Source organism: Mustelus asterias, chromosome 2, assembly GCF_964213995.1.
Source record: "Mustelus asterias chromosome 2, sMusAst1.hap1.1, whole genome shotgun sequence".
Lineage (NCBI taxonomy): Eukaryota > Metazoa > Chordata > Chondrichthyes > Carcharhiniformes > Triakidae > Mustelus > Mustelus asterias.
In genome coordinates, this window is record NC_135802.1 from 88,647,663 (window position 1) to 88,672,986 (window position 25,324).

At 43.7% G+C, this 25,324-nt stretch overlaps 1 protein-coding gene across 2 annotated transcripts in view; it reads right to left on the minus strand.

Moving 5' to 3' along the window:
• The window catches only part of agmo (alkylglycerol monooxygenase), a 331,096-nt gene that overhangs the window by 235,890 nt on the left and 69,882 nt on the right, over positions 1-25,324 (minus strand). For both annotated transcript variants that reach the window (XM_078238398.1, XM_078238391.1), the window contains exon 3: positions 15,400-15,551. In XM_078238398.1, coding sequence (XP_078094524.1) covers positions 15,400-15,551 — 152 coding nt within the window. The remainder of the gene's footprint in view (positions 1-15,399; positions 15,552-25,324) is intronic.

A 25,324-nucleotide genomic window follows, 5' to 3' on the forward strand; every position in this document is an offset into this window, starting at 1 on the left:
ATGATATAAAGATGGGTGGGAGGGTGAACTGTGAAGAGATGCTTCAGTGTGATTTAGACAGCTGAGTGGGTGGGCATATGCATGGCAGTATAATGTGGATAAATGTGAAGTTATCCACTTCGGTATCAAAAATAGGAAGGCAGATTATTATTTGAATGGGTGTAAATTGAGAAAAGTGGATGCTCAGCGAGACTTTGGTGTCCTTGTGCTTCAGACACTGAAAGTACATAGGTACAGCAGGCAGTAAAGAGGCAAATGGTATGTTGACCTTCATAGCAAGAGGATTTCAGGACAGGAATAGGGATACAGTTATACAGGGTGTTGGTGTGGCCACATCTGGAGTATTTTGGCGTCCTTATCTGAGGTAGGATGTCCTTGTTACAGAAGGAATGCAGTGAAGGTTTACCAGGCTCATTCCTGGGATGGCAAGTCTGTCATATGGGGAGAGACTAAGTCAGTTAGGATTGTATTCATTGGAGTTTAGAAGAGTGAGGGGGAAATCTCATAAAAACTTTAAAAATTCTAAAACGATTGGACAGGATAGCTTCAGAAAGATGATTCCCGATGGTGGGGGAGTCCAGAACTAGGAGTCATAGTTTGAGGATAAGAGGTAAACCTTTTAGAACTGAGGCAAGGAGAATTTTTTCACCCAGAGAGTGGTGAATCTGTGGAATTCACTACCACAGAAAGTAGTTGGGGCCAAAACATTGTGCGATTTCAAGAAGAAGTTAGATATTGCTCTTGGGATTAAAGAGATCAAGGGATGTGGTGGTGGGGGTAAAAGAGGGATCAGGATATCGATTTTGATGATCAATCATGATCAAAATGAATGGCGGAGCAGGCTCAAAGGGCTGAATGTCCGACTCCTACTTCTATTTTCTATGTTTCTATGTTGTCTATGTTGTTACTTCTTGTCAAAAATGACAATGCCAAGGCCATACCTTGTATAGTCTTTGTAGGGATGGAACCCATGTCCATATATCAACTTCATTCTTCCATTGGTCGTATGGTTCAGACTCAGAGCATCAGAAAGTAATGACAGCCCAACAATTCACAATTGTTTCATTGCTATTTTCAGTTATGGCTACTATAAAGTTGTAGGTTCTGTCTGAAACTTTTTTTTCGCCTCCATCCTTCACCTTTAAGCAACCATCCTCTTGCTCCCACGTTACACTGCAGAAATCCAGTTGAAGGATATAATTGGTGCTGATGTTTAAACACTTTCATAAACATTTATTCAAACATAGTTACAGATTACAAGCAAGCACCTCTTAACCCAACAATCACAGAGTCACAAGTGAATCCCCAGATAATACCCACCACCTGCTGACAATTAAACTTAATTAATATAGTCATTTGGTGGTTCAGAATATAAGTTTTGCTGAAAAAGGGCACATTTTGTTGAAGCTTATCATCTTGCACTCATCAGGACAATTTGCAAGAATACCAGATTCTAAAGGGAACAACAATTTATACTGTATGAGAAGAGAGTGCTGGTTGGTTGCCAACCAGAAAATTTAGCGGCAATAGGTGGAGAAAGTAGAGGTGGAACCCATAGACAAGATCAGCTCAGACAGAGCAAAGGGGAGAGTAATTAGAAAATTACAGGGCTTGGACAGGGAAGAGCTATGATGAGGTTTGGCTAGGTCAACAAGCAGAAGGGCAGGCAGGCCAGGGATGAAATACAGAAGCAATCAAATGGTCTTAATTTTAGTAGAAAGAGATCGAATGGACCTACCTTGCATTAAGTTGATCTTTCTCTACACCCTAGCTATCACTGTAACATTACAGTCTGCACTCTCTCCTTTCCTTCTCCATGAACAGTATGCTTTGTCTGTATAGCGCGCAAGAAACAATACTTTTCACTGTATACTAATACATGTGACAATAATAAATCAAATCAAAAGATTCATGAACTCACAAGCAGTGTTTTTATAGTTTTTGGCAATGAGGAACTTATCTCCAAAGCTCCCCTAAAAAGACATTTTGCACCACCAGAGATCATTTATCTCATCCCCATTTCTCAATAAACTTCAGCAAAATTATAACATATAGCTGCAGCTTAAGTCAGGAGAAGTTCATGTCCGACTGCACTCAAACTGTCATTAATTCTTTTCATGACCAATGAAAGACAAATGGCTTTACAGGAAAACTAAGTGAATTGTGGAATTTGATCCCAAAATACCACTAAAAATACAAAAATACAATATAGTAAAATGAATTTAAGATATTCAGTTATCAGAAAGCTGTGTCCTTGGCTATTAGTCAGTTGTATTTTTTTAGTTCTCTAATTTTTTTTGAGCGGTGTCAGCTTTTTTTTTGAAGAAGTTGTTTTCTTTTCCAATTTTTGCCAGTTGATGTATAGTTTTCTCGCCACATCTATGATCCCAACATACTATTCCCAGAGCTTGAAACCTCCCTCCCAAAACTTTAAGACCCACAGAACCCCCTTTCCAATATTCTCAAACCACCATCACAGTTGGCTGTATTATCAAAGTCCAATGATTTTTATAATACTGTCACTATTCCCCTCAGATGTCCACTACCACTCTCTACCCACATGCTGTACTATATTCCTATCCTTCATCAATGTCTGCATTCCTTTGCCCTTCTGCACTCAACACTCTAACTCATTGCCCAAGTTGTCCTCTTACTCAGGTCCCTCCTCACTGTTTTTCTGCATTGTTCCCCAACTCTCCTATGCACCATACAACAACACCATGCAAAACACTTCACCAATGCCCTAGACCCGCGACCATCAGAAGCAGCATTGCAAAAAAATCAACTAGTCACCAATTTGAAATTGTAAAATATAGACACGTTGAGAAATACAAATTGGAATATTAAATAAGTTTTAAACATTTTTAAAATAAAAGCATTTCACTGCAACAAAAAAAAAAATCATAATCGGGGAGTTTTTAGGGTTGCCTCTTTCAGATATTTCAGACTGTTTTGTAAAACCATACCTTTCATTCCAGATCCACAAAGGAGAGGGGAACAACTAAGAACACAGCTTGGGACCAACAAATGGAAAAAATGTAGAGGCAAGAAATTATGTGAAAAGCAAATTTCCTGAGGAATTCCATTCACAAACTTTCTGTATTTTAATTTCCAGATTTAAATTGTATTTGACTGATATATTCATGATTATATTCCCTTACAAATATTTTTTTTCTATGCATAGATGAAATACAGACATAACATAAAATCAAATTAGAACTTATTCCATCCAGAATTGTCATTAAATGAACTGAAATTAAATGAAAAAAATGAGTATGCTCATATATCTATTCAACTTGATGCTCTTCAGTGTCACATGTTGATATTGTATTAACATGATATCCAACATCTTCATTGTTGAAAGAAAATATACTTGAAGTGAATCTGCATTCCTCTTAGATGGTGAAATTAAATCAATACAGTTAAAGAAAAGTACAATAATTGCAGTTATATACTATCTGTCATATTCTCACTAAATAATTTGTAGACAGTGAATTATTTGGAAATGTATCCATGAATATTATGCAGGCAAATAAATACATCAGCCAATTTGCACACAGCAAGATCCCACACACAGCAGATTAAATAAATGACCAGCTCATCTGTTTTGGTGGTGCTAGTCCGTAATTTTGCATGCCATGCATATAGGTTTAAAAATGGATTATCTAAACAGAGTGCTATATACATTTGAGATGCACCGTTTGAAGTTTGGCTCAGAAAGCCTTGCTTACTTGCCAATCATTCAGATTTTCGTTGGAAAATACAAACTTAAAGATTTGCCAGGAGCCCAGATTTGCTGTAGCCTTGTCCAAAATTAAATGAATGCACATCAAATTTCTTTCTGGCAGCAGAGGTTGATGTATGAAGGGAAAATTATCAACACATGATTTAGTGCATTACATAAATAGTGAAAAAGATTGTGGGTAATATTTTATAGCACAGTATTCTGTGGGGAAGCAGGCAAACTAATCTGATTAATCCTTATTGTTTTTCACTATGTACCATACTGGCAATGCTGCTCCGTATGACAGGGAAGGTATGGGTAATATTAATTCTGAACTCAACTTACAATCCTAAGTTATTATATTAAAGAACGACTAATTTTTGAATGAAATGTACAGCAACCCCTTTGGTTTGGGTGAGAGGAAAGCTAAAGAAGTCTGGAGTCCTTTTCCTCAAAGTTACTCTGAAAAGTGATGGGATTAAAGCTACTACAACCCAAAACCTGTTATTCATGCTCAGCTCAAAAGCCAAGAAATTCTGATCATTGTGATCCAGTGACAGAATTCACCCATTCATTTGAAAACCAGTAAAATTGCTCATAAATTGACAAAAAGATAAATTTTCCACAAACAAACTTACACGTTTTATTTATTCGTGACATGTGGTTCTCTGCAAGGCCAGCATTTATTGTGCATCCAAATTTCCATGGATAGCTGGTGTTTTACTGGCGTTTTGAGCTGTTGCAGTTCGTGTATTGTCGGCACACCTAATGGGCAGCTATAGAAGTGGTTCCAGGACTCTGATCCAGATAAAGTGAAGGAACATCAATATATTTACAAGCCAGGATTCAGTGGAATTTGTAGGTGGTTGTGTTCCCTTGTGCCTGCTGCCCTTGTCCTTCTAAGTTGGCAGAAGTCACAGGATTTAAAGGTGCTATCCAAGAAGCCTTGTCACGTTACTGCAGAGCATTCCATAGATAGTACACACAGCAGTCACAGTGTGCCAGTGATGGAGTGAGTGAATGTTTAGGATAGTTGATAGGGTGCCAATCAAGCAGGCAGCTTTGACCTGGATGATGTCATAGTTCTTGGGTGGTTAGGTAAGGCTAATGAACACTCTTGACCTATGCATTTTGGTTGCTGGAAAGGCTTCAGGAATCAGGAGGCAAGTTACTTCCTACAGAATACACAGTCTCTGATCTACTGTTGTTGCAGCCATAGTATATTCGGCCAGTCCAATCAAGTTTCCGGTCAATGGTAACCCACAATATATTGATGATGAGAGATTCAGTGATGGTAATGCTGGTGAATGTCAAGAGGGGATAGAATCTCTCCTGTTGGAAATGTCATTGATGGGCATTCACTTATCAATCAAAGCATGAATGTTGTCCAGGTCTTTCTGCATTGCAGGTATGACTGCTTTGTTACCAGGAAAGTTACAAATGAAACTGAACACAATGCAATCATGAACAAATATCCCATGTTTTGACCTTATGATGGAGGGAAGGTCAGTGGTGAGGGAACTGGAGGTGGTTGAGTCTAAAGCAGTGGGTCACTTCACATCCTTAGACTTCAGGTTCTCAAACTCTTTTGTCTGTGAACTACTTAGGCAAGGCAAAAGACCTCATCAAACTCCTACACCACCCACTTATGCTTGTAACGGAAACAAAATTCATCAGAATTAACGAGAAGTAATGGTAACTGTAATAAATTCACTGCGTTGTCCCTAATAAATGTAATTAATTTAGGTGTATTTATTAAATATTGTATGCAAATTATTTAATGCCAAAAACAAAAGTATTGACCTTTTCATGTTATAAACAATATTACGAGAGAACATGTGCTGCCAGGGTGGCACGGCTTGTGAACCACTCGTCTGGGACACTGCCCTGAAGAACTTCAGTAGAAATAGCCTAGACCTTACATAACTGGCTTCCAAAAATCACAACAATTTTCCTTTGTGCTCAGTTTTCCTTTTGTGCCAGGTATGACACTGGTCAGTGGAAAGTTTTCCCCAATTCCCATCAACTTCAATTTTAAAAGTGCTGCCTTGATGTCACACTCTGTCAAGTGTTGCCTTGATGGCAAGGGCAATCACTTTCACCTCATCTCTGGAATTCAGCTCGTTTGTCCATGCTTGTCTCTCCAATGGGATCTTGAGCCAAGTGGTCCTACATAAGAACTAGGAGCAGGAGTAGGCCATCTGACCCCTCGAGCCTGCTCCGCCATTCAATAAGATCATGGCTGATCTTTTCATGGACTCAGCTCCACTTACCCACCCACACACCATAACCCTTCATTCCTTTACTGTTCAAAAATTTATCTATCCCTGCGGTAAAAACATTCAATGAGGTAGCCTCAACTGCTTCACTGGGCAGGGAATTCCACATATTCACAATCCTTTGTGTGAAGAAGTTCCTCCTCAACTCAGTCCTAAATCTGCTCCCCATTCATAATCGTATATGTTTCTATAAGATCTCCCCTCATTCTTCTGAATTTCAATGAGTATAGCCCCAGTCTACTCAGTCTCTCCTCATAAGCCAACGCTCTCAACTCCGGAATCAATCTAGTGATTCTCCTCTGCACCCCCTCCAGTGCCAGTATATCCTTTCTCAAGTAAGGAGACCAAAACTGTACACAGTACTCCAGGTGTGGCCTCACCAGAACCTTATACAGATGCAACATAACCTCGCTGTTTTTAAACTCCATCCCTCGAGAAATGAAGAACAAAATTCAATTTGCCTTCTTAATTACCTGCTGCACCTGCAAACCAACTCCTTGAGATTCCTGCACAAGGACACCCAGGTCCCTCTGCACAGCAGCATGGTGCAATTTTTTACCATTTAAATAATAGCCCACTTTGCTGTTATTCCTACCAAAATGGATGACCTCACATTTACCAACATTGTACTTCATCTGCCAGACCCTCGCCCATTCACTTAGATTATCTATATCCCTTTGCAGACTTTCAGCATCCTCTACACACTTGGTTCTGCCATTCACCTTAGTGTCATCTGCGAATTTTGACACACTACACTTGGTCCCTAACTCCAAATCATCTATATAAAATCGTAAACTATTGTGGTCCCAACACTAATCCCCAAGGCACATCACGAGTCACTGATTGCCAACCAGAAAAACACCCATTTACCCCCACTCTTCGCTTTCAGTTAGTTAACCAATCCTCTATCCATGCTAATACATTACCCGTAACATTGTGCACCTTTATCTTATGGTGCGGCACCTTGTCAAATGCCTTCTGAAAATCCAGATACACCACATCCACAGGTTCCCCATTGTCCACTGCGCACGTAATGTTCTCAAAGAATTCTACCAAATTAGTCAAATACGACCTACCCTTCATGAACCCATGCTGCGTCTTACCAATGGGACAATTTATATCCAGATGTCTCGCTATTTCTTCCTTGATGGACCTCAACCTGAACATCAGTGTACAAGTTAATTAATGAGCAAGTGTCGCTTGCTAGCACTGTCAATGCCACCTTGCATCACTTTGCTTTTGATTGAGAGTAGACTGATGGGGCAGTAATATGGCAGGGGGGTGGTAACTGGTGTAGGAATCAGAGGGAAGTAAAATGGGGACATGAACAAACGGCAGTAAGGAGAAAAGTAGAAAGTATAGAAACCAAAGGCAAAAATCAAAAAGGGCACATTGCATCATAATTCTAAGAGAACAGTAAATGCAAACAAGCCTGAAGGCTGTGTGTCTCAATGCAAGGAGCATTTGTAACAAGGTGAATGAATTAACTGCGCAGTCATTAATGAATATGATGTAATTGAGATCACGGAGGTCTGGCGCCAGGGTGACCAAGGATGGGAATTCAACATCCAGGGGTATTCAATATTCAGGAAAGATAGATGGAAAGGAAAAGGAGTGGGGTAGCATTGCTGGTTAAAGAAGCAATTAGAGCAATAGTAAGGAAGGACATTAGCCTGGATGATATGGAATCTATATGAGTGGAGCTGTGGACCACCAAAGGACAAAAACGTTATGGGAGTCGTGTACAGACCACCAAACAGTAGTAGTGAGGTTGGGGATGGCATCAAGCAGGGAATTTGAGATACGTGCAGTAAGGGTACAGCAGTTATTATGGGTGACTTCAATCTGGGTTCACCAAACTGGTATCAATGCAATGGAGGAGGATTTCCTGGAATGTATAAGGGATGGTTTCCTCGACCAATATGTCGAGGAACCAACTAGAGAGCAGGCCATCCTAGACTGGGCATTGCATAATAAGATGATTAATTAGCAACCTTGTGGTGCAAAATCCTTTGGGGAAGTGTGACCATAACATGATAGAATTCTTCATTAAGATGGAGAGTGACACAGTTAAATCTGAGACTAGGGTCCTGAACTTAAGGAAAGCTAACTTTGATGGTATGAGGTGTGCATTGCCTAGGACAGGCTGGCAAAGGATACTTAAGCGATTGATAGTGGATAGACAATGGCAGATATTTAAAAAACACATGGATGAACTTCAACAACTGTACATCCCTGTCTGGCATAAGAGAAAAATGGGGAAGGTGGCTCAACCATAGCTAACAAGGGATATCAGTGATAGCGTTAAAGCCAAATTGGCCCAATAAAGCAGCAAACCTGAGGACTGGGAGAAATTTAAAATTCAGCAGAGGTAGTTCAAAAGCGGAAAATAGAATACGAGCGTAAGTTTGCAGAAAACATAAAAACTGACTGCAAAAGCTTCTATAGATATGTGAAGTGAAAAAGAGTGGTGAAGACAAATGTTAGATTTAGAATCAAGTGAATTAATAACGGGCAACAAAGAGATGGCAGACGAGCTGAACAAATATTTTGGATCTATCTTCACGAAGGAGGACGCAAATAAGGAAATCCTTATTAGTCAGGAAATTGTATTGGGGAAATTGCCGGGATTCAAACCCAATAAATCCCGAGGGCCTGATGCTCTGCATCCCAGAGTGCTCAAAAAGTGGCCCTAGAAATAGTGGACGCATTGAACATAGAACAGTACAGCACAGAACTGGCCCTTCGGCCCACGATGTTGTGCCGAGCTTTATCTGAAACCAAGATCAAGCTATCCCACTCCCTATCATCCTGGTGTGCTCCATGTGCCTATCCAATAACCACTTAAATGTTCCTAAAGTGTCTGACTCCACTATCACTGCAGGCAGTCCATTCCACACCACAACCACTCTCTGCGTAAAGAACCTACCTCTGATATCCTTCCTATATCTCCCACCATGAACCCTATAGTTATGCCCCCTTGTAATAGCTCCATCCAACCGAGGAAATAGTCTTTCAACGTTCACTCTATCTATCCCCTTCATCATTTTATAAACCTCTATTAAGTCTCCCCTTAGCCTCCTCCGCTCCAGAGAACAGCCCTCGCTCCCTCAACCTTTCCTCATAAGACCTACCCTCCAAACCAGGCAACATCCTGGTAAATCTCCTCTGCACTCTTTCCAGCGCTTCCACATCCTTCTTATAGTGAGGTGACCAGAACTGCACACAATATTCCAAATGTGGTCTCACCAAGGTCCTGTACAGTTGCAGCATAACCCCACGGCTCTTAAACTCCAACCCCCTGTTAATAAAAGCTAACACACTATAGGCCTTCTTCACAGCTCTATCCACTTGACTGGCAACCTTTAGAGATCTGTGGATATGGACCCCAAGATCTCTCTGTTCCTCCACAGTCTTCAGAACCCTACTTTTGACCCTGTAATCCACATTTAAATTAGTCCTACCAAAATGAATCACCTCACATTTATCAGGGTTAAACTCCATTTGCCATTTTTCAGCCCAGCTTTGCATCCTATCTATGTCTCTTTGCAGCCTACAACAGCCCTCCACCTCATCCACTACTCCACCAATCTTGGTGTCATCAGCAAATTTACTGATCCACCCTTCAGCCCCCTCCTCTAAGTCATTAATAAAAATCACAAAGAGCAGAGGACCAAGCATCGATCCCTGTGGCACTCCACTAGCAACCTGCCTCCAGTCCGAAAATTTTCCATCCACCACCACCCTCTGTCTTCGATCAGATAGCCAGTTACCTATCCAATCGGCCAACTTTCCCTCTATCCCATACCTCCTTACTTTCATCATAAGCCGACCATGGGGGACCTTATCAAACGCCTTACTAAAATCCATGTATATGACATCAACTGACCTACCTTCATCAACACACCTAGTTACCTCCTCAAAAAATTCTATCAAATTTGTGAGGCACGACTTGCCCTTCACGAATCCGTGCTGACTATCCCGGATTAATCCGCATCTTTCTAAATGGTCGTAAATCCCATCCCTAAGGACCTTTTCCATCAATTTACCAACCACCGAAGTAAGACTAACTGGTCTATAATTACCAGGTCATTTCTATTCCCTTTCTTAAACAGAGGAACAACATTCGCCACTCTCCAGTCCTCTGGCACCATCCCCATGGACAGTGAGGACCCAAAGATCAAAGCCAAAGGATCTGCAATCTCATCCCTTGCCTCCCAAAGAATCCTAGGATACATTTCATCAGGCCCAGGGGACTTATCGACCTTCAGTTTATTCAAAACTGCCAGTACATCCTCCCTCCGAACATCTATTTCCTCCAGCCTATTAGCCAGTAACACCTTCTCTTCCTCAAAATCATGGTCCCTCTCCTTGGTGAACACTGAAGAAAAGTATTCATTCATCACCTCGCCTATCTCTACTGACTCCATACACAAGTTCCCACTACTGGTGATCATTTTCCAGCATTCTATAGACTCTGGAAGAGTTCCAATGGATTGAAGAGTAGCTAATGTAACCCCACTTTTTAAAAAAGGGAGAGAAAACAGAGAATTATATATCGGTTAGCCTGACATCAGTGGTGGAAAAAATGCTAGAGTCAATTATTAGGGATGTAATAACTGAGCATTTGGAAAATGGTGATAGGATCTGTCCAGGTCAGCATGGATTCACTAAAGGGAAATTGTGCTTGACAAATCTTCTGGAATGTTTTGAGGATGTGACCAATAGAGTAGACAAGGGCGAACTAGTGGATATTGTGTATCTGGACTTTCAAAAGGCTTTTGACAAGGTCCCACACAAGAGATTAGTGAGCAAAATTAAAACTCGTGATATTGAGGATTTATGTATTGACATAGAAAGAGACAGGAAGCAGAGAGTGGGAATAAACGGGTCCTTTTCAGAGTGGCAGGCAGTGACTAGTGGGGTACCGCAGGATTCAGTGCTGGGAACCCAGCTGTTCACAACGTACATGAATGATTTGGACGAAGGAACTGAATGAAATATCTTCAAATTTGCAGACGACATCAAGCTGGGTGGCAGTGTGTGCTGTGAGGATGATGCTAAGAGGCTGCAGGGTGACTTGGACAGGCTGGCTGAGTGGGCAAATACAATATAATGTGGATAAATATGAGGTTATTCAGTTTGGTAGTAAAAACAGGAAGGAAGATTATCTGAATGGTGGCAGTTTAGGAAAAGGGGAAGTGCAACGTGACCTGAATGTCATGGTGGAACAGTTACTGAAGGTTGGTAAGCAGGTGTAGCAGGCAGTGAGGAAAGCTAATTGCATGCTGGCCTTCATAGCCATACCTTGAGTACTGCATGCAGTTTTTGTCTCCGAGTCTGAGAAAGGACATTCTTGCTATCTAGTCCAGTGAAGGTTCAGCAGACTGATTCCTGGAATGGCAAGACTGACATATGAAGAAAGACTGGGTCGATTGAGCTTGTACTCACTGGAATTTAGAAGAATGAGAGGGGAACTCCTAAAAACATATAAAATCCTGATGGGACTGGACAGGCTAGATGTGGGAAGAACGGTCCCAATGTTTGGAAAGTCCAGAACTAGGGGTCACAATGAAAGAATAAGGGGTAAGCTGTTCAGGACTGAGATGAGGAAGAACGTTTTCTTTCAGAGAGTTGTGAACCTGTGAAATTCTCTACTACAGAAAGCTGTTGGGGCCAGTTCGTTAGACATGTTCAAGAGGGAGCTGGACGTAGCCCTTGTGATTCAAGGGATCAAGGGGTATGGAGAGAAAGCGGGAGTGGGATACTGAAAGTGCATGGTCAGCCATGATCACATTGAATGGTGGTGCAGGCTCGAAGGGTCGAATGGCCTACTCCTGCTCCTATTTTCTATGTTTCTAATTGACCTTTTTTGAAAGGATAAAGCTGATCAATTTTCTAATTTGCCAGGTAGATGTTGGTGTCATAGTTGTACATATGTCAGTCCTGCCATTCCGGGAATCAGTCAGGTGAACCTCGCTGGATTCCCTCAAAAGCAACAATGCCCTTCCTCAGGCTAGGAGACAAAAACTGCATGTAATATTCAAGGTGTGGATTAACCAAGGCCCCGTATAACTGCAGTAAGACATCCTTACTCCTATACGCAAATCCTCTTGCTGTGAAGGCCAGCATGTCATTAGCTCTCCTCACCGCTTGTTGCACCTGCATGCCAATCTTCATGTTGTAGCTGGCAGAAGTTGTAATTAGTTTTACAGTTCAAGACTTCATAAGTACAGCCAGGACAGGGCTCTATCTAGTGTGCTGAGCTGTTTCTTGATAGGACAAGGAGTGAATTGAATTGGCTGAAGACTAGTTTCTAGCTGTGGGTGGTTGCAAGTGCTTCAACCTTGACTTTTCTGCAGTCCTGAGAGCCTCTTCCATCAGTAAGGATGAGAGTGTTCATAGAGCTGCCTCCTCCCATTAGCTGTTAAATTGTCCACCACCGTTCATGGCTGGATGTTGCAGGATGACAGAGCTCTGACTGTTTGTTGGTTGCAGCATCTCTTAGCTCTGTATGTAATATGCTCTTTCCACTGTTTAGCATGCGTGTAGTCATGTGTTGTAGGTTCAGCAGATTGGCATCTAATTTTGTGCTTCTCCTGGCATGCTCTGCTATACTCTTCATTGAACTAGGGTTGATTCCTTAGCTTAAATAAAAGCAAAATACTGTGGATGCTGGAAATCCAAAATAAAAGCAGCCAAAACTGAGCAGGTCCAGCAGCATCGGTGGAGAGAGAAACAGAATTAACATTGGAGTCTGTATGACTTCTTCAGAGCTCTGGTGATGGGAGAGCTGTGAGGTCACAGTGTGTGTGGAATACTGTTTTCTGCTGATGATGGCCCACGGTGCCTCACCAATACTCAGTTTTGAGCTGCTAGATCTGTTCTGAACCTACTCAATTCAACATGGTGATAGTGCCACACCACACAATGCAGGGTAACTGAAGAGCAAAGACAGGCCTCTTTCTCTACTGTGCTTCTACCAGTACTGCCACGGATGGATGTATCTGAGAAAGGTATATTGGTGAGGACAATGTTGAGCCATTAGCCTTGTGCTGGCTCCCTCACCACTTGCCCCAGGCCCATTCTGCCAGATATGCCCTTCAAAACCTGACCTGCTCAGCCTGTTGTGGTGGCCTTTTTGGTAATGGACGTTGCGAGTACATTTTGTGCCCTTGCCACGCTCGATGCTTCTTCCAGTTGGTGATCAATATGGAGAAGTACTGATTAACTAGCTGATTTTTGTATCTTTTTCCCGACGCAATAAGGTGGAAGAGAACATATCCGGGTGCAGGGGATCCTTGATTATGCTGGCTGCTTTCCTGAGGCAGCGGGAAGTGTAGAAGGAGTCAATGGATGGGAGAATGATTTGTCTGATGGACTGGGCTACATTTGTAGTCTCTTGTCATCTTGGTCAGAGCGCGACCCACACCAAGTTGTGATGCATCCGGAAATGATGCATGCTTGAATTCATGCTTCTGGATCATTAATCGAACAACAACATATTTATGTAGCACCTTTAACATAATAAAACATAATTACTGTGCTACCATAGCCATATCCTCTGATTTATCAGCAATTAAAATTTGACATCACACTTGTATTATCTGAGATAGCTCATCACAAGAGAAGAAATGTGCTTCCCACCATCGATTAAACACTGGAAATAATGCAATGTGTCCTCCATTTTTTCCAATCAGTGAAGAACAATAACTTAAAAGATCATGTTGCTCAAGGTGAATACTGCCAAACCGGTGTATTTACATATCTGCACCATCAAAGCACTATCACCTCAGGATCAGAAGGTTCGGGGGGGGGGGGGGGGCGGTGTTAAAATGGGAGCCATGGCTGCTGTGCCTGGCAAGTATTCAGAGGCTGCTGAGTGCAGAGGCGGGCTGGGAAAAAGGCCAGCCTCAGCCCTCTGGCACTTTGTTGAAGCTATGAAAAAGCTCTCCAGCCCTCACACCTGCTCATTCCTTCACATACTCCCCATACCCCATCCATGCCTATGCATGCCACCTCATGCTCTGATGGATTTTCATACCCTCCATGCCAAGATATTCTCCTTGACCTACATCCTGTGGATCATATGCTCCATGCCAACCTGTCTCCCATTCATTCCATAGCCCTTTATATCCCATATGATAACTTTGTGCCAACTCATGTCAACCCATGTCCCCAATCACTACCCTTTGCCCTTACACCTTTCATGCCAATTCATCCACTAACTACCATGGGCAGGATTCATACTGAGATTAAATAAGGATGATTCTATTGGTAAATTCACTATTTAAAAAATAATTAATAAAAACTCATTCACCACATTTAATTTCATTCGCTCTTTTATATAAACAAGCAGCTATATTCATAGTCCCACTTCAAAGACTTTTAAACATTGGAGCCGTCAGTCAAAATGCGAACAGACAGGCACCCCACCGTGATCATGACCGGTTGTCAAATCAGTTATGCAACACTAATCTTATAATGATAGTCCCTGAAAAGGGAGAGAAATAGCAAGCACTGATTTTTTTTAAACACTGCAGTCAGTTTTTTTAAAAAATATTTAAAGAGCTGGAGATTTAAATTTCTTGACAATTTGACAGTGCCCTTTGATATCTCTCTTGACAGCTCTCTTTAATGGTCCTTTGACAACACTCTTGATTGTTCTCCTGCCAAGTATAATGAGTTTATGCACGTGTATATAGTTATGTCCATTTTTAACAACCGAAAGGGCACTTGACCTCTCCCAAAAGCACCTTCATCTCTCCCAAAGGTGTCCTGGGAACATATCCAAAAGGGTACCCTACTTCTCCAAAACGGTATGTGACGTCTCCAAAGAACTCCAGTAAGTTTAGACCTTCTCTTACCTGGTCTAAAGTGCACAAGTCATGTTTTGAACATCCCATTAGCAAAAATCTGATCTGACTGAAGCAGCTGCACTTTAACATGTGCAGTGGTCTCCGTGAAATTATTGTCATAACTTCAGCAGAACTATTCTTCGCACAATCTTACAGAAAGAATCTCAATTGAAAAGTTGAAATACCCTATGTACTATGTTGGCTATGAAGGGGACTGGGGGTCATCATTAGATCTTCCCGTGCACTTAGTAGCGTGTGAATTGAATGAGCGAAGGCTCACCCAATGAAAAGTGAGCAGCAGGGGTTTAAAAGCCATTGCTTCAACCCAGACAAGTACTCCTGTAGGTCCCTGGGTATTGACTTGCATAATGTAAGCTGTGGGTGTGGCTCAGTCTTGTGTTATCATTAAAGGTTTTTTGTTGATGGAAGACTATCCTTGTTGGAATTATAACACTGTGTAAAGACATAAGTATGCCATAAACTTCAATAATATATAAGCATAGTCTATCAGTAAACTATTGCTTCAAAATTGTCCTACCATGTGACATTCGATGCAGCCAGTAGTAGGCAAAGTCAACTCCTAAAAATGTCATCCACCATGTCCAGGGTGAATCCCATGGGAGTACAAACAGCCTAAAGTTCTCCCAGATGTAAATGTAACCAGTCAGCTCAATGCCTCGGCCCAGTAGTCTGCACAAAAGAAATAAAGATAGATTTAATAAATATAATAGTGTTACTTTTTCTAAAAACAGACCTCTGTATACATGTCAACTTCTAAGCACTGCCTGCTTGGCAGGTATCCTTCACTAAAACAGCCAAAGCTGGAAACATTCAAGACATTTCTGGTCATTGCCGATACGCCCAAAGTGTTTACTTTCCACAAAACAGAAATATAGGAGGAGATTCTCCGGGACTATTAGTCCAGCCGGGATTTCCGATGGTCTGATGAATCGGGTGCGAGGGCCAAATCGGGATTCTCTCGGATATCAAACCCATTTTAAGTCTTCCAGCCCGTTCCCCCTGGTGAGAGGTTGGAGGGAGGGGTAGAGGCAGAAAGCTTATAAAACATGCAATGCATAGTTACGCTTTAGAAGTACCATGATCTATGGAGGTCCTGCCAAAGGCTGAGAAAGGGAATCATTTTCAGCTGGCAGACATCTGATGGGCTGATTGACTCCAAATTTAAAGAAACTAATAGCAGAGGAGGTGGCCAATCTCCTTGCATCATCCAACGATGTCCTCAGAAGGACCATTCACATAAATCAAATAAGACATCAAAATAATTTTGCCATTGATATATGAGGACCTAGAATCATGCCCATTTGAACATGGATTCATTGGGTAATTCATGGGCTCTTAGAAGTTTCAAAAGTCTGACTTCTCATGTTGCTACCTTGGATTTGAAATTGTCCTTACAATTATGACAATACCACACTTATATGCCAGATCCTATATGAGAAACTGTTCATTAAAGCACCAAATTCTTTCCACGAGATTTTCCTTTTTCCACATTGATGTTCACCTTCTTAAGAACAGTTATTAATATTTCAATGTAATCCATCGGCACTCTGGAACATCACGAGGACATGATAAAGTGCTGTGCAAGAATGTACTTTTTTTCATGATTTTCTCATCCTATTCCCAATCTACAAGTGAGATGGTGGGTAGCTGGTCAGTAGGAGATATGCAAGGTCTGGGGTAACTCCCCGTGGTTGTGTGAGGAGTGTTTGCCTTCAAATAATAAGCTGAGATTGGTAACTCATGAGGCATTATTTGTGCTACTCTATATTCTGCTTTATTGTACACAGACTCAAAACCCAAGTGCACTGTGCCACATGGCTGCTCCTGTATCAGGCATCTCATTTTATGGTGAGGGGTTGGGGTTTTGTGGTGGTGGTTCCTCCATTCTATTTTTACTTTATTCACATCGGGGCACCGTTTCTGGCAAGACAGGAGTTGCTGGATTGACGGGCTCTGACTTTTTGGGACCCGTCTCCTCCCCTTTTTGACTATGCGTCAAAATATAGAGCGGGAAAAGCCAGCAGTGTCTGAGTTGGCACATGGTCAAAAAAATAAGAACATTCCACCCAGTCTACTGTTCAGGATCCCTCATTGAAAGTAGGAGAATTCGTAAATATGTAAATTAATTCCTGCTTCTCTTTCCCCAGAATCCAAACGAGTAAATCCATGAGGGTGTTGATGCGCGATATAACTCACGAGGCTAGAGATGCTCGAGGAAATAAAGGCTTTTATTTACTACTACAATAGAGCTACCATATATAATACACGATCCCAGACTGAAGGGTCCCAGACAGAGCAGTGACCTTTATACCTCTCCCAGGAGGCGGAGCCCGACTGGGATGTACCATAATAACTATATTACAGGTAGAACAGCCCAACCCTAACCCCAACAGTAACATGTAGAACAGCCCAACCCTAACCCCAACAGCAACATATATACAGACTCATAGTACTGGCCAGACCCTGGCTCAGTACTACCTGGTGGGAACCAACGATGGTTCACCACATTCACCCCTCCTTTGAAGACAAAGGCCGGCGGGGTACAAAAAAAAAACCACAGAACAATTGGTCATCAGTCTATAAGTTCAGACGGTCAGGGGGACCGCACCGTCGTTGTGACCTTCTCAACACCGGCGATGACACCGGTGTAGGCACTCGCGGTGGCATTCTCCCCAAGGCGGTGTCCAACGGCTCCTCCAATGTCTCACGGGCCGGTTGACCCCGAGTGGTGACAATCCGCTGAACTCGGACACGCCTTGAAGTGGCGACCATCTCCTGGACTCAGGCAAGCTGTACACGGGAGTAAAAGGGTTAAGTGATGGTCCCGATGCTGCCCGCGCCGTGTCAGGAGGGGAAACAATAGTTGGGGGGTCTCTAACAGGAGGTATGGGAGCGACAGGGGTTTCCAAGTCCCCTGCTGGCGCCAGATCTCGAATCGAGACCGTGTCCTCTCGCCCATCAGGGTATGCCACATAGGCATACTGAGGGTTGGCGTGGAGGAGATGGACCTGTTCAACCAAAGGGTCGGACTTGCGGGTCCTAACATGTCGCCGCAGGAGGACAGGTCCCGAGTACGTCAACCAAGACGGTAATGAGGTCCCAGAGGAAGACTTCCGAGGGAATGAAAACAGTCTCTCATGGGGAGTAGCGTTGGTTGCCGTACACAGGAGTGAGTGTATGGAGTGGAGCGCATCAGGGAGCACCTCTTGCCAACAGGAGACTGGAAGGCCTTTTGACTTCAAGTAAGACAGCCTTCCAGACTGTAGCATTCTCACGTTCCACCTGTCCGTTACCCCTAGGGTTGTAGCTCGTGGTTCTACTAGAGGCAATCCCGTATGAGAGCAGGTATTGCCTCAAGTCATCGCTCATGAACGACGAGCCCCTATCGCTGTGGATGTAACAGGGGTAACCGAACAGGGTGAAAAGATCACGAAATGCCTTGATAACCGTGGCAGCTGTCGTATCAGAACAGGGAATGACAAAAGGGAATCGTGAGTACTCAATGATATTGAGGAAGTACACATTCCGATCTGTCGAGGGAAGGGGGCCCTTAAAGTCCACACTCAGTCTTTCGAAGGGACGAGTGGCCTTAACGAGTTGTGCCCTGTCAGGTCGGTAAAAGTGCGGTTTGCATTCCCGCATACCCGGCAGCTTCTGGTTATGGACCTGACATCCTCCACCGAGTAGGGTAGATTCCGGGCTTTTATGAAGTGGTAGAGCCGAGTGACCCCTGGATGGCAGAGGTCATTGTGGAGAGCCTGCAATCGATTGTCCTGCATACTGGCGCATGTTCCACGCGACAGGGCATCCGAGGGCTCGTTGCGTTTCCCTGGACGATACATGATGTCGTAATTATAGGTGGAGAGTTCGATTCTCCACCTCAAGATCTTATCGTTCTTGATCTTGCCCCGTAACGTGTTATTGAACATGAACGCCACGGACCGCTGGTCCGTGAGCAGGGTGAACCGTTTTCCCGCCAAGTAATGGCGCCAATGCCGGACGGCCTCCACAATGGCCTGGGCCTCCTTTTCCACCGCTGAATGTCGAATTTCGGGGCCTTGGAGGGTGCGAGAGAAAAAGGCGACGGGCCTGCCCGCCTGGTTAAGTGTGGCGGCCAGGGCGAAATCAGATGCATCGCTCTCCACCTGGAAGGGGATGGACTCATCGACAGCGTGCATCGTGGCTTTCGCGATGTCGGCTTTTAGTTTTTCAAAGGCCAAGCGAGCCTCTGGTGCTAGGGGAAAAGAGGTAGACTTGATGAGCGGACGGGCTTTGTCCGCGTAATTGGGAACCCACTGTGCGTAGTAAGAGAAAAAGCCTAAGCATCTTCTCAGTGCTTTTACGCTAGTGGGCAGGGGAAGTTCGAGGAGGGGACGCATACGGTCTGGATCAGGGCCAATGACCCCGTTTTATCCTCCAAGGGGTTGACTATTTCACGTCCAGTCATATAGAATTATTACAAAGGGCTGCCGTCGTCGAGTGGCTAAGAGATATCGAGCATGCATCTCGTTTGGCGGTTTAATATAGCGCTTCTTAAGAAGCTCGAGGGCCCCTTTGTAGTCGGTGGCCGCACGGATCGCTAAATATACAGCGTCGCTTACCCTCGCGTGGAGGACCCGGAGTCTGTCGTCCGCTGCGGAGGCTCCGAGGTAATCCTGAAAACATTTCAACCAGTGGTCGAAGGTGTTGGAGGCGCCCGCCGCACGTGGGTCCAGCGTAAGACGTTCGGGTTTAAGCATTTGCTCCATGCTCTCTGTATCGTTTTCTTTTTTTTTCAACGACGAGAGTTCAATTAGTAGTCAATAAAATTGATGCGCGATATAACTCACGAGGCTAGAGATGCTCGAGGAAATAAAGGCTTTTATTGACTACTACAATAGAGCTACCACATATAATACATGATCCCAGACTGAAGGGTCCCAGACAGAGCAGTGACCTTTATACCTCTCCCAGGAGGCGGAGCCCGACTGGGATGTACCATAATAACTATATTACAGGTAGAACAACCCAACCCTAACCCCAACAGTAACATGTAGAACAACCCAACCCTAACCCCAACAGCAACATATATACAGACTCATAGTACTGGCCAGACCCTGGCTCAGTACTACCTGGTGGGAACCAACGATGGTTCACCACAGGTGTATGATCTGTAACTCATTCTTCTGGCTTTGTGAAATTTGCCCTCAACAAATTCTGCTCCTTGTATCAATACACTTTATGAGTGTTTTACTCAATTAAAATGGAACATAAAACAAGAATTAAGCAAACTGAGATTCATGGGAAAAAGATTGACAATGCTGAATCATCGGTTTAAAATTGCAACACTTGTCAAGCATTTGTTGGGCTCAATAAAATGGAGAATAAATACAAAGCAAACAAAAATCCCTTTTTTTAAAAAGAAGTTCAGAATCACACCTGTTGCATCCAATCATAACTCTATGAAATTTATTGTTCAATACATTTCCAATAGTGCATGAAATTCCAATACGGAAAGGAAAGAAGCCTTCCAGGAATATGAAAATTCTCAGTTTTAGCTCCTACAATTCATTTTTCTGATAGACAACTTAATCCATGGTTTATACAAGTTTAATCTCTTAATAGGACAGGGAGGGAAGACTAAAAACTAGAATGTTAATTTTATCCTCCAAGGGGTTGACTATTTCACGTCCAGTCATATAGAATTATTACAAAGGGTTCTGTGCTGAGGTCTCATACCGCAGAAGCTGGAAATCGCAAATAAAAACCGAAAATGCAATGAATCTTCAGCATGTGTGGCGGCATCTGTGCAGAAAGGAACAAAGTTAGTCCTACCCTTGTCTTAACTCGCACCAAGACCCATTACTCCTGTGTTCCTTGATCTACATTGGCTCCCAGTCAAGTCAAATCCTGATATTGAAATTCTCAGCTTTGCTTTCAAATCCAGCCATAACCTCTTACCCTTTGTAACCTCACCCAGTCCCACAACCTGCGAGATATTTGCACTCCTCTAAATCTAGCCCAATGACCACGGTCCTAAATCCTGGAATAAGCTCTCTATGTCCCTTCACCTCTCAAACTCAATTTCCTCCTTTAAGACGCTCCTTAAAACCCAACTCTTTGGCCAAGCTTTTGGTTATCTCTATGATCTAATATCTCTATTTAGCGCTTAGTGTAGTTTTTTGTTTCATTGAAGCATCCTGGGGCATTTTTATTATGTTAATGATTTTACATAAATATAACTTGCAAACTTTATGTTCCGATGAAAGATCGCAGACCTGAAAAGTTAACTCTTGTTTCTCTCACCACAGATACTGCCAGACCTGCAGAATATTTCCCGTATTTCTGTTTCTATTACCTGAATCTTTTGAGATACGCAGATGAAAAGAAACAAAGATTTCCAAAATGGAAAATGAACATCATTGGACTGGATTTACCTGATCCTGTGGAGACGGAATTGGAGATGCGAGAGCCATGGGAAAATGGTGGTGCGCCACGCCAAAACTGTTTCCTGGCATATTCCTGCCTCCAGGAGACTTTTATAGAGGCAGACTTGGAACCAGGTCATCTGTTCATTCCACAGAGACAGACAGCCAATTGGCAGCAATATTTTACATCAGAGTGGGCCCCCACTGTATTTAAAGGCTTCCAGCTCCCTGTAGGTGGTGCCATGCCCATGCGTTGACACCTGTGGGATGAAAGGCCACAGGCCTATGATAGAATAGGCCTACAGAGCAATTTTCTCTCTTATCTTGATGTTATCATCTTGAGTGCAGCCCTTCTGTCTTGGCCAGCAAGGGCACCTTCATGTCTAGTTGCCCTAATGATCTGCCTGAACAGTGCCAACCTCCCCTCCCTGGTAGGACTGCCAAGACTTTCCCTCTGACTGCACCTACTACATCGAGGCCCCGTCTACTATTTTTAATAGAATGACATAAAAGTGAGGGGTTGGTCAATTAGGAGGACCCTTCTTGGAAGGCTGCACCACCAGTATGACTACAGCTGCAGGCCGATCTCTGGGGAGCAGGCCTTGCCGGTGTCTTTAGGCCCCGCGCTCTCACTCACGGCACAAATCACCCTCCTCCTCCAAAAAGTGATTAAGTGGGGGTGGATTGCAATCAGGATTGCGCCAACTTTTCCTGCTAGAGATGACACTTAGTCATTTTATTGGAGAATTTCACCATGTTCTTAATCTATTTCATTATTTATGTGGTGTTGTTGCACGGTCACTTTAAGAGTCTAGTAACGTGTATAGTTCATGAAGTCAAGATCAAGCCTTTGTAGAGTTAACAGCTACACAATAAACCTGCATTGTTGTTTGCGTTCAACCCCACGTGTTACAACTCCATATTCTTTTGTCCTGAGGGTGCAGCACATAACATATCCCAACTCAGAATATAGAATGGTCGCCAAGAGCTTGCTTGAGTGTGAGTAGTCATCGATTCAATGACATACATTTTTGTCATAAGGTTACAGTATTTCTATAGCAATTCTAGGCTGAACAGCGTTGCTCAGTGCCTTTCAGGTAAATATACCAACATATCATACTGCATTAAATAATCGACATGCTGCCCTCAGCAACATTATCCTGAAACCAGATATATGCTAATGGCACTCTGTTTAACCTCTTCACCAATTTCCTCAATTCCTCTTCTGCTTCCAAATTGTCAAGTTGCTTGTTCAATGCTAAATTAAAATAAACTTCCTCCAATTAAATATTACAAAGACCAAAGCCAGTGGGTGGAATTTTATGAGACTTTTTTATGTGTCCAGCTAGCATGAAAACGGAAAAGTTGCTGATCTGTTTTTCGGGTGAGTTTTAACTGTCAATCTTATACACTCAGTCTTTGAAACTATGGGCTAGACCGTTTCTGGACATGAGAGGCAGTGGGCGGGGCTTAATTCACCAGAACGCCAGCAGCTTAGATTGGAGCCACAAACTGTGCATGCGCAGAAAAAACTAAGGAAATTCAGCTCTCCTCACAGAACACCCCCGGACCAGTTACAGCCTCCCACTTCCCGCCGCAGACATCGGAGAACCCAACATTACTGACACGCTTGTCCCCCACCTCTCCGCCCCAGATCCCCTTACACATGTCCCACTCACCACCCCCCTTGCCCCAATGTCTGAGTGACATGACCCTCTCTCTCCCCTACCCCTGATTATCACAGAAACACAAATCATGTCCTCCATCAGCACACCTGTAAATGCTGACTTGGTTTCCCCTTCATGGTAACAAGGCAAACTGCTTTAAACTCTCTGAAATGCTCTAACGGGCACGTGACTCACCCAAACTGCCTGCGGCTTATCTGCCCTAACAAGGGAAAGCTCCATAAAAACCCCAAAGATGGACAGACAGGCAGGCAGTGCAGGAAGAAATGTCCTCCAGGAAGACAGCTCCAAGATTTTTGGATACAGATCTAGCCAGGCTGCTGAAGGTGGTGAAGGCAAGGCAGGACACGCGCTTTCCCCCAGTAGGATGCCGTGCCAGGGGAAGGGATGGAAATGCAGCCGGGGAGGCAGTGGCAGCATGCATTAGTGCCAGGGTACTGGCCAGGAAAACCGGGGAAGTCGTGCCGCAAAAAACTGAATGACCTAATCCGGCAGCAAGAGCGAGTATTTTACCTCATCTAGCACCTTCCCCCTAAATACCACCCCCCTCCCCCAGCACCCTACATGCTTCTAGCCCCTGACCCCCAAGCACCTCCCTACCCCCTCCCCCCCCACAAGAGTAGCACAACCCTTGTCTTCTGAGGGCCACCTCCTGATACCCTCCAGGACTCATGCTATCAGATTGTACATGGCTCCTTCTGTCCCCACAGGTGAAGAATGCCTATATCCCCCCCAGAGCCCCCCAGAATGGCAACATATCTGCCCCCACTCCCCCACTCAAAAACACACACCCAGAACCCATGCAGTAGTGGCCCCAGACCGTGCTGCTTGACAAGTCCTGAGGCTGCAGCACTGCCATGTCAGAGAGTTTCCAGCCCAGCCCCACCTGTAACAGTGCTTGCTGCTGCCAGCACTAGGACCCAAAATCAGCGCCAAGACCCGAGTCCGTGCTGAGAGTCCGAAGTTGGACCCCATAAGCAACAACAGCGCCTCAACCCCCTCCCCCCCCCCGCACACAGGCCCCCCCAACCCAAAACACAACATTGCCGCCACAAAATACCCCCCCACTGCTCTGCAGTGTGGAGCAGTTTGAAAGCAGAGACTTACCTCTCCGCTCACCCTCACAGCTCAAGTGCCTGAATCTGACTTTTATACTTGAGGGCCAGAAATCTACCATCCCGCCCACCACTGAAATTCTAGCAGGCAGGGAGCGGACCACGTAAAGTTCCATTGAGGTTGGGCGCGAATCTTCAGATTTCAGGCGAGCGCGGCTGGAGAATCCCGCCCGAGGTGTTTTCCTGACCGATTCTAGCTGCAGTGAAAGAAGTGTGATGAGCTGGGACGATTGAAAGTGAAGCTTGCTAATGACATTGTGATGAATGCAAAAATATACAAACTGACATTTCGCCCATTATGGACAGGGTCCTGATCGTGATGATTTTTTTCTTGGTAAGAACGGGCGCCATTCCCGCTAGTTGCATCGTGCCCGATTTTACGACTTTTTCCCTCCGCAAAACGGGCGTGATGAGGTTGCAAAATTCCACTCGTTGCCTTCAATTACAAACACAAACTCTATTCCTTTGATAGCCCACTGCTTCCTGTGGAAACTTGGTATCCTGTTCAGCTTGAAGCGAAGATTCTGATCACATATCCCCTCAATCACTAAAGCCTCCAGTTCTAAACCTCACCAACATTACCTGTTACCGCCCTACTAAGGTTCTGAACAAGGTGCACATAACCAACCCTTCACTGGGCAAAATTCAAGTGCCCCAGTCACAGGGTCTATTCTTTAATAAGTGGGGCTTCAACTCATTAAAGCCTTTCAAAGCGACACTGCAGTTCTTGAGGTCGTAATGTACAAGAGCATCAGAACAGGCAAAGGTACATGGAAGGCAGACACTAAGAGAATGCACAAGGATGGTTAGTTGATATTTGTAGGAAATATGACAGTGTTTGATTTTTCAGATGTGATGACAGGACACTTAGACAGGATGAGTTAACAGGACACTTAGAAAATATTAACATGATTAGACATAGTCAACATGGATTTATGAAAGGAAAAGCATTTCGACTAATTTACTGAAGTTCTCTGAGGACACGACGAGCAGAATAAATAGGGGAGAACCAGTAGATGTGTGCATTTGGACTTTCAGGAAACTTTTGATAACGCCCCACATAAGAGGTTAGTGTGCAAAATTAAAGTGCATGGGATTGGGTAATATGTTGGCACTGATTGAGAATTGGTTAGCATGCAAATCCCTCCATGGCAGTTGGTGAAATTTGTTCGGGTACCTGAGCAGAAACTACAAAGTATTCCCAGGGCTTTGGCTATGATTGCTCCTTGCAATGT